Consider the following 10,308-nt stretch of genomic DNA (forward strand, 5'->3'; position numbering starts at 1 on the left):
CCGCCTGCCTCTGCCTCCCGAGTGCTGGGATTAAAGGCGTGCGCCACCACGGCCGGTGGAAAATATTTTTAAAACAATTGCTACTCTGGTTGTGGGTGTTCCTTAGCTTGAGCACAACCCCCAAAGTAGCAGAGGGTGTGGCTCCATGATAGAGCACTTGCCCAGCGACCTCTAGAGAAGGGCTGAGGACATGGTTTAGGGATAGAGCAATTGCCTAGAGTCCCTAAGCAAGGGCATGGGTGTATTGCTCAGCCGTAAGGCACTGGTCTAGCATATGTCAAGAACTGACCAACCTTCAGTTGCAGGGCAAGCCATACAGATAGGAAAAATCATGCATTTGAAGCTCTCTCTCTCTCTCTCTCTCTCTCTCTCTCTCTCTCTCTCTCTCTCTCTGTATGTGTGTGTGTGTGTCTGTCTGTCTGTCTGTCTGTCTTTCTCCCTCTCCTCTCTCCCCCACCTTGGCTGTACACCATGTACACCATGATGTACACCAGAATGACAGACCTTTTTTAGTGCTGTCCCGTTTGCACCTCCCGTATTTCAGTAAGAGCTCTGGGATTACGGACAAAGAATACCATGCCTAGCTTAAATGGATTATGAGGACTTGACACACCGAGCCGTCTCTTCGGCCCTCACCAAACCTGCTCTCCACGCCCACTCACCGGGACGAGAACGCCATGGGCGTCTTTGCAGCCACACTCACTGCTGAGCACACACTTGTCATTATTCAGCACATAGTCAGGTTCACAGACACAGCCTCCCTGGCAGGCGGAGGGGGCTTCGGGGCTGGTGCCCCCGCAGAGGCCGTCAGGGTCCGAGCAGGAAGGCTGACAGGGTGGAAGGCATTTGGAGTAGTGACTGTGGGCCGGGCACTGCACAGCTATGCAATGGAGGGAAAGCAAGGTAAGTGGAGAGGTCTAGAGGGCGCCCAAGGACGTAGGGACTCCAGAAACAAGGCAGGGCAGGAGAGCTAACAGAAGCCAGGGCTTTCTTTATCTGGTGGTCTTTTATTATTCATTGAGCAAACATTAACTGAGCATCAACTGTGTGTGTGTGTGTGAGAGAGAGAGAGAGAGAGAGAGAGAGCGACAGAGAGAGAGAGAGACAGAGAGAGAAGAGAGAGAGACACAGGGAGAGAGAGACAGAGAGAGAGAGAAGAGAGAGAAGAGAGACAGAGAGACAGAGAGAGACACACAGAGAGACACACACAGAGAGAAGAGAGACAGAGAGGCAGAGAGAGAAGAGAGAGGAGAGAGAGAGAAGAGAGAGAGAGAGACAGAGAGAGACAGAGAGAGAGACAGAGATAGAGAGAGACAGAGAGAGAAGAGAGAGAGACAGAGAGAGAGAGACAGAGAGACAGAGAGAAGAGAGAGAAGAGAGAGAAGAGAGGCAGAGAGAGAAGAGAGAGGAGAGAGAGAGAAGAGAGAGAGAGGGACAGAGAGAGAGACAGAGATAGAGAGAGACAGAGAGAGAGACAGAGATAGAGAGAGACAGAGAGAGAGGAGAGAAAGACAGAGAGAGAGACAGAGAGAGACAGAGAGAAGAGAGAGAGAGAAGAGAGAGACAGAGAGAGAGAGAAGAGAGAGAGAGAGAAGAGAGAGAGACAGAGAGAGAGAAGAGAGAGACAGAGAGAGAGAGACAGAGAGAGAGAGAGAAGAGAGAGAGACAGAGAGAGAGAAGAGAGAGACAGAGAGAGAGAGAGAAGAGATTGTTCGGCCAGCATTTACTGACAAGGTCTGTGTGGGATCCCGAGAAAAGAAAGTGAGAAAGGACGGATCTGCCGAGATGCTATGTATGGGACACTAATTCTCACAGTTAGTTTTAACTCCCAACTTGATGCCACGTAGAGTCATCTAGGAAAAGAGGCTTAATCAGGGATTGTCTATGTCAGATTGGTCCACGGAAATGTCTGTGGGGAGCTGTCTTGACTCCTTTAATCGGCATAGGCAGACCTGGTACACTGTGGATGGCAAATGTCCTCGGTTCGGCCCAGGACTGTATACAGTAGAGAAGGCAGGCCGAGTCCTACTAAGCGTGCATTGCTCACTGCTCCCGACTGGGCCTGTGTAGCGCTCAGTTCCTGACACCTCGACCTCCCCACAGTGACACAGGGACTAGTACTGCCATTGTAAGCCGACAGAAGCCCTTAGTCCCCAGGTTGCTTTTTGTCACCGCCATTGAAATGAACTAAGATGCTGACCACTGAGAGGCTGTGAGCACTGAAGGGACCCAGTCTAGCCGTGGTCTCCAGAATCCCTTCCTACCATGTCATCTCCTATCCTGACCTCCTAGGCCCAGAGGACTAAGCTCCTTCTTGCCCTGCCCTGATTCCTCCAAAAGGGACAGAGTCTCTCCACCTCCCCTCATGGCTCCCTTACTGATTTCAACACAGTTACTGTTGCCGTCCTCGATGTCCTGGCACTCGGCTCCTGGGGGGCACTTGAAGTCGTGGCACTGAACAAGTCCTCCTGTGCAGGTACATCTCTGGGAACAGCCCGTAGTGATCCAGTTCTTACCTGCCTACAGAAGCCACAGGAGGATGCAGAAAGTAGGGACAAAGGGGCCGGCTATAAGGAGACGGCTTAGCCTCTTGTCTGAAGGTTCCCTATCTATTGCGTCAACTACGTACGGGCGGCAAACATAGGGAAGCGTATGACCAGAGCTGTTGAGCGGTAGAGGGCCGATGCAGACTCCACTGGGAAGAGGATGGGAGCAGGCCTCTGCCTTAGAGGATCTCTAGAACCTCCCCCCCCCCCCCCCCATCGATGGTGAAGAATGTGTCTCAGTGATAGAGCATGTCCCTAGCCTGCTCAGGATCCAAACAACTCCAAGGCCCGTGATAGAGCGCTGTATGTCCCAGGCTCACGGGATACAGGGAAGGAAGGAAGGAGGCCCAGCCCCAACGCCACGTCACTCACCGGGATGAGGGTACCCTGGGAGTCTTTGCAGCCACACCGAGCTCTGGGCACACACTTGTCCTTACTGAACACAAAGCCCGAGTGGCAGAGGCAGCCTTCGATGCAGGTAGAGGGGCTCTGGTGGCTGGCGCTCTCACAGTGGTCATTCACGTTGGAGCAGGATGGGATGCAGGAGGGTAGGCAGTGGGTGTGATGGCTGTGGGCTGGGCACTGCAGAGCTATGGGGTACGGGGACATGAGAATAACGCACAGGGCTTGGGAGAGCCCGAGGACACTAGGCCAGGCGGAATGCCAAGTTTACTCATACAGTGAGCACACGCTGTGCCAAGTCCTGAGAGCAGCAGGAGAGAAGAATATGTCTCCATCAATGTGGGAGCCCAGCCACTGGGAGATAAACACGGAGACCAGGCCCCTCCCCACTGTGGTACCCAGGATCCTGACCTCCTAGGCCCACAGGACCAAAGCTCCTTCTTGCCCTGTTTCTGATAGCTCCATCCATGAACACACCCTCTCCATTTCCCCATGGCGTCCTTACCAATTTTGGTACAGTTACTGCTGCCATCAACACTGTCCTTGCATTCAGTCCCCAAGGGACACTTGAAATTCCGGCAATGAATGTCCCCTCCTTTGCAGGTACACTTTTGGGCACAGCCTCTGGTGAGCCAGGTCTTGTTTGCCTACAGGTAGAGAAGTCATGGAGAAGAAAGGAAGTAGATAGAGAGAGCAGTTCTAGGGAGACAGCTTTGTGCCCTGTCTGAAGGACACACATCGTCCTCCCTGTCAACTCTAGAGAACCGGCCAGTCACAGGTGGAAAATACTGGAAAAAGTATTACCACCGGGAATTCTGGTATATTTCAGTAGGATTGCACCTACCTAGAATCCCCCAGTGAGGGGCTGGGGGTGTGGCTCAGTGGTAGAGCCCCTGCCTAGAATCCCCTAGTGAGAGGCTGGGGGCGTGGCTCAGTGGTAGAACTGTGGCTTAGGAACTTCCTGTAGGGGGTCTGCCTATGAACATAATTGAGTTACAGAGCAAAGCAGCCTGGCACTTGCCTTGAATTCCCAAGTGTTAAACATGTAAGGGAGATGTGGGGCTAGATGGTAGAGCACTTGCCTAGGCCGGACCAGGTTTCATATTGCCATGTTAGTGACACAGACGGCGGGGTGTGTGTATGGGGAGCAGGTGTGTGTGTGTGTGGTGGTGGTGGCAGTGGGTGGGTGGGGGACCTCAGATGAACAAAAGCAGAGGAGAGGAGAAATGCCTGCCAATTTTTATTTTTATTTTTGTGTGTGTGTTCTGTGTTTAATCATGGCCCACACATACGTGTGGGGGTCAGAGGACAAATCTTGGGTGTCAGTGCTCACCTTTCACCTTATATTCTAACATTTTGACAGCACCAGACTATCAAGTCCCTAAATGTGGGGAGCCTGGTGTGCCATGAAGGCTTCCTGCAAGCGGTTCCCTGACGCCGGAGGTTGCACGGCCGGCCTCATTCATGTGCTGAGTCAGCGCCTCACTCACGGAGCTGTCTGCCCTGGGACCACCACTTTGCATCTGCACACACTCACCGGGATGAGACCACCCTGGGTGTCTTTGCAGCCACACTGAATCCTGAGCACGCACTCGTCCTCATTCAGCACATAGTCAGGTTCACAGACACAGCCCTCCCTGCAGGTGGAGGGAGCTCCTGGGCTGGTGCCGCCCCCACAGAGCCCTTCGGGGTCAGAGCAGGAAGGTAGACATGAGGGAAGGCAGGTGGTGTAGTGGCTGTGGGCTGGGCACTGCACAGCTATGGGGAAAGAGACAGTAATGTTAGCAGACAGGGACAGAGGGACCCAAAGACACAGAGGCTGCAGAAACCAAACTGGGATGAATGGACCTGTGTTTCCATTATTTTATTTTATTTATTTATTATATTATATTATATTATATTATATTATATTATATTATATTATTATATTATTATATTATATTTTATTTATTTTATTATTATTATTATTATTTTGCAGTTTGGTCTTTCCTTCTGTTAGTCATTCAGCGATCACTTACTGAATTACCCTGGGCCTGGGCTGGGTACCAGCCCTAAAGAGAGAACAAAAGAATGTATCCTCCAAGACAGTGTGAGACCCTAACCATTGAGAGGATAGTACTGAAAAGGGATGCAGTCCAGAGAGGGCCCTCAAATTTCTCTGCATTGTGGATTTCTTATTCCCAACCTCCGAAGCCAGGGGACTAAGCCCTTTCTTGCCCCATCTGACCCCTTCAGCCGTAAGCACACCCTCCCCACCCCATCCCCATCGCCCTCTTACTGATTTTGGAACAGTTGCTGTCCTGGCACTGAGTCCCTGTGGGGCAGGTGAAGTTGTGACACTGGACAGCCCCTCCCACGCAGGCACAGCTCTGGGTGCAGCCCCCGGAGATCCAGGTCTTGCCTGCCTGCAGAAGCCGTGGGAAGGGAAAGGACGTGAGGACAGAGAAGGTGTTCAGGGATCCGGGCTCACCTCCTGTCTGTCCTCCCTATCCATCCGTACACTCTTTTATTTAGTGAGTTAGGCAAGAGACTCACACACAGGCAGAGACTTTGAAAAGGAACTGATGTGGGGGAGGGGGGTCATCAGCTCCTACTCTCAAAGCCTCAGCAGGGGCCTCTGAGGATCTCTCAGTCATGCAACTCACCCACCTAGCATCCGGCCGGCCGTGAGAGGCTCGGGTGTGCCTCGGTATACTCTTCCATGGGTGGACTGGGGGTGTGGCCTAGTGGTAGAGCATTTGCCTAGCCTGTTCCAGACCTGACCAGCTTTCAAACTCAAGAGACAGACAGACAGACAGACAGACAGACAGACAGACAGACAGAAGCGCCCCAGGGGGAGAAAATTAGAAAGAAGCAAGGAGAAAGTGGACCACAGTTCAACTTTTAAAATGTTTCATATAACTACAAGGATGATTTCGCTGTCAAGAGCACTTGCTGCCTTGTAGAAGACCGGGGTTCAATTCCCAGCACCCATATGGCAACTTACAATTCCTGTAACTCCAGTTCCAGGGGATCCTGTGCCCTCTTTTAGCCTCTGTGGGCACCAGGTTCTCAAGTGATGCACATGAATAGAATACATGCAAGCATTCACACACACACACACACACACACACACACACACAAACAAATCTTTATAAAGATTGCACAACGCGCGCACGTGTGTGTATGTGTGTGTGTGTGTGTGTGTGTGTGTGTGTGCTGACCCACAGGTAACATGCCTATCTGCAGTGGGTTGTGGAGATTCACACTCAGGACCTCCTACTTGCACACAAAAAAAGTAGCTGACCCGTTGACCTGGCACCCCCAATCCCATCTCCACATCCACTCACCGGGATGAAGCCACCCTGGGCGTCTTCGCAGCCACAGTGAATTTGGAGCACACACTTGTGATTCTGCACCACATAGCCAGGTTGACAGAGGCAGCCCTCGGTGCAGGGAGACGGGACTTTGGGACTGGTCCCCTCACAGTGGCCTTCCAGATCAGTACAGGAACGTGAACACGCGGGAAGGCAGTTTGTGTAGTGGCTGTGGGCGGGGCACTGCAGAGCTATGTGGTGGAAGGAGATTAGGGTTACTGGATGGGGCCCAATGACCCACAGAGCTCGAGGCTTTGGTCCCTGCTGCTACTAATTTTAAGAAAATTTACTGAGCATGGGATGTGTGTCAGGCCCTTAGCAAAGTAATAAAAATGATCTTCCAGCTAAATGAAGGCCACCAACCAGTGAGAAACCGGGTGCCGAGAAAGGTGTCCGCAGAATCTCTCCCCACTGTGACGTCCAATATCCCAGCCTCTGAGCCCTGGGACTAAGTTCCTTTGCCCTGCCTTTGATCCCGACAGCCGTGTGCACCCTCCCCACCTTGCCCACGGCTCCCTTACGGATTTTGGCACAGGTTCTGCTGCTATCGTTGCTCTCCTTGCAGTAAGTCCCTGGCGGGCACTGGAAATCCCTGCACTGGATGGCGCCTCCCATGCAGTTACAGTTCTTAGTACAGTCGCTGGAGATCCAGCTCCGACCTGCCTGCAGAAGCCGTGGAAAGAGAAAGGAAGTAAGAGGCCAGCCCGAAGGAGACCGCCTCACTGTTCCGGGTGTGTGGGTTTGTCTTCACCATCTGCGGGTTTCACATCTATTGAGTCAAAACACCATGGGTGGACTTTGCATCCAGGGCTTTGAGTTGACCTACCCCAAACGCCACCTCATCTATGAACAGCTGGAGCACACCAAAGGGCGGATCTTATTTTTTTTCTTAAGATTTATTTGTTTGTTTGTTTGTTTGTTTATTTAATGTATGACTGCACTATAGCTGTCTTCAGACACACCAGAAGAGGGCGTCAGATCCCATGACAGATGGCTGTGAGCCACCACGTGGCTGCTGGGAATTGAACTCAGGACCTCTGGAAGAACAGTTGGTTCTTAACTGCTGAGCCCTCTCTCCGGCCCCGAAAGGGCTGAGCTTGCTGATCCAAAGCTGTAAGATCTCCACAACACAGGGTAACAACAGGATCACCAAGAAGAGTCCCGGTGAGGATCCAGTAGCAGAAGCCAGAGGCCTCAAAGCAGACTTATTGTAACAAACATTTGCAAGGTAAGATGTGTGGACAAGGAGGGGTACACTGGAGGACAGACACGCCGGGACGCGCTGCGGCCTCCACGGCAAGAAGACACGCCGGGACGCGCTGCGGCCTCTATGGCAAGAAGACACGCTGGGACGTGCTGTGGCCTCCACGGCAAGAGACTTTCTATTTTGGTTTGGTTTGTTTATTTATTTTTGTTTTCTTTCAGTGGGGAGGTTGTAGGGGCTGAGGGTGGCTATGAAGGGACAGGGCAGTGAGCAGGATGAAGTGTGTGACGTTAAACTCACAAAGAGTCAATAAAAAGTTTAAAAAAAAAAAACTATGGGTGGAAAATATTCAAAGAAATCATTGCATTTGGGGCTGTAGGCAAATCTTAGAGGCATAACGTCTGCCTGGAGCCCTGCAGTTAGGCATTGGAGACACGGGTCAGTTACAGACAGCCTGCTTGGAACGCTCCCTGATGGGCTGCCGGGCATGGCTCAGTGGTAAGAGCATTATGTCCCTGCTGTGCCAGGCATTGGCCATCCTTCATTCTCCAGGGTCAGTCCTAAAGATAGGCGCATCCTCGTGGCAGAGCACACCTTTAATCCTAGCACTCAGGAGACAAAGTCAGACAGATAGATCTCTGTGAGTTCGAGACCAGCCCTCTCTGGGTACACAGTGAGTTTCAGGACAGTCGGGGCTATGTAGGAGGGGGAGCTGATACTAAAACCTGATTTCCTAATTTTTTTCTTGATTATGTCAATAAAGACGGCAGAAGCCAGTCGTTCGTTGGGTGAAGAGAAAAAAGGTGGGGTTTCCAGGTCCCAGGAGGAAGAGGAGGAAAAGAGAGAGAGAAGGGCTTTTCTGCTGCGCTTTGGAACGAGGTGCACGAACCAGGGGTGGGGGTGGGGGTGGGGGTGGGGGATGACTGAACTGGTGGTGGCCTCTGCCTCTGGCAGAGTTCTAACCTAGGGAAGCTGGTGAGTTTAGCGCAAGAGCGCACCGCCCAGCAGTTGTGCTTATCCGGCTGGTGTTAACGTGTTAGAACTGCCTGGTGTTGCCCGTCCGCGGTGACTCAGGTGGGCAGGAGAGAAGGCACAGCCTGAGGAGTTTGACAGAGTGGAGCTGAGCGAGAGACCTGAGCGGCTGGGCGAGGCTAACTGTGTGTGTGTGGGGGGAACAACGCAGTCGCATCCAGGGTTAACAAAAGCTGACGGAAGAGGTGGCATTTCACTTTTTATAAAATCTTAGTGTGGGGCTGGAGAGATGGCTCAGCGGTTAAGAGCACGGACTACTCTTCTGAAGGTCCTGAGTTCAAATCCCGGCAACCACATGGTGGCTCGCAACCATCTGTAACAAGATCTGGCGCCCTCTTCTGGAGTGTCTGAAGACAGCTACAGTGTACTTACATATAGTAAATAAATAAATCTTTAAAAAAATAAATAAATCTTAGTGTGTGAGTCTTCTCATGTATGTTAGTGTGGGAGTATTTGTACATGTATGTGTGAAGGTCATGCTCCTCGCTCACCTCTATCTTGTATTGGGAGGGTGTCTGTTTTTGTCACAAGACTAGGTAGCCCAAGGCTCTCTTGTCTCCAAGTAGAAGCTAGAGGCGGCCATGACCAGCTTACATAGGTTCTGGGGATTCAAACTCAGGTCCTCACACTTGCAAGGCAAACGTTTTAGCCAGTGAGCCATCTCACCCTCAGCCACCCACCAACCCCACTCTCCGTGTCCACTCACGGGAATGAGGCCACCCTGGGCGTCCTTGCAGCCACACCGGATTCGGAGCACACACTTATCGTCATCTAACAAGTAGCCGGGTTGACAGATACAGCCCTCCTTGCAGACAGAGGGGGCTCTGAAGTTGGATTCCACACAGCTGCCATCCGGGTTGGCGCAGGAAGGTGGACAGGAGGGAAGGCAGCTGGTGAAGTGGCTGTGAGCTGGGCACTGCAGAGCTGTGGGGCAGAGAGGGGGGGCGTTAAGGAGGAGACCCAAGAGAGTACAGGTTAGAGAAGTCGAATACAGCCAGAGGAGCCACAGAACTTTAGCCCTTGTTTTCCTTTTGTTATTCATTTAGGAAACATTTACTGAGTGTGGGCTTTTCTGCCAAGCCCTGGGGAAGAAGGTATGAAGACTGGTTTTTAGTAAGTGTGGGAGACTAAACATGATGTATCCCTCAAGTCAGCATGGGAGACTAACCATGGGAGATTTAAAATAGGAAGGGCCCAGTCCAGCCCAGAGCGGGGTGGGACCTCCTATCCCCAACCTCCAAGATCAGAGGACAAAGGTCCTTCATGCCCTACCTCTGATCCTTCCAGCGGCGAGCACACCGTCCCTGTCTTCCCCCAGGGCTCCCTTAAGGATTTTGGTGCAGTTACTGCTGCCATCGCCACTGTCTTTGCAGTAGGTCCCTGAGGGACACTGGAAATTCTGGCACTGAACGGCCCCTCCCGCGCAGGCACAGCTCTGTGTACAGTCCTTGGAGGTCCAGGTCTTGCCTGCCTGTGGAAGTCACAGGAAAAGAAAGGGGGGGTGTCCCAGAGAGACAGATTCACCTCCTGTCTCAAGTATTTGCCCTCTGTCTACAGGCTTTACAACAATTGAGCCAAACAACTAGAGATGGAAAATGAGTTAGCTCCATGGTAGAATATCCATGTAGAATCCCCCAGTGAGAGGCTAGTAGTATGGCTCAGTGGTAGAGCCCCTGCCTAGAATCCCCCAGGGAGGGGCTGGGGGCGTGGCTCAGTGGCAGAGCCCCTGCCTAGAATCCCCCAGGGAGGGGCTGGGGGCGTGGCTCAG

The 10,308-nt window shown here is 52.3% G+C and overlaps 1 protein-coding gene across 1 annotated transcript in view; it reads right to left on the reverse strand.

Annotated features, from left to right (window-relative positions):
• The window catches only part of Zan (zonadhesin), a 98,427-nt gene that overhangs the window by 13,542 nt on the left and 74,577 nt on the right, over positions 1-10,308 (reverse strand). Inside the window, 10 exon segments of the mRNA XM_029533878.1 lie at positions 659-880; positions 2,379-2,520; positions 2,919-3,136; positions 3,454-3,595; positions 4,486-4,706; positions 5,227-5,353; positions 6,278-6,495; positions 6,826-6,967; positions 9,247-9,464; positions 9,813-10,011. Coding sequence (XP_029389738.1) covers positions 659-880; positions 2,379-2,520; positions 2,919-3,136; positions 3,454-3,595; positions 4,486-4,706; positions 5,227-5,353; positions 6,278-6,495; positions 6,826-6,967; positions 9,247-9,464; positions 9,813-10,011 — 1,849 coding nt within the window.

This window comes from Mus pahari, chromosome 23, assembly GCF_900095145.1.
Source record: "Mus pahari chromosome 23, PAHARI_EIJ_v1.1, whole genome shotgun sequence".
Classification (NCBI taxonomy): domain Eukaryota; kingdom Metazoa; phylum Chordata; class Mammalia; order Rodentia; family Muridae; genus Mus; species Mus pahari.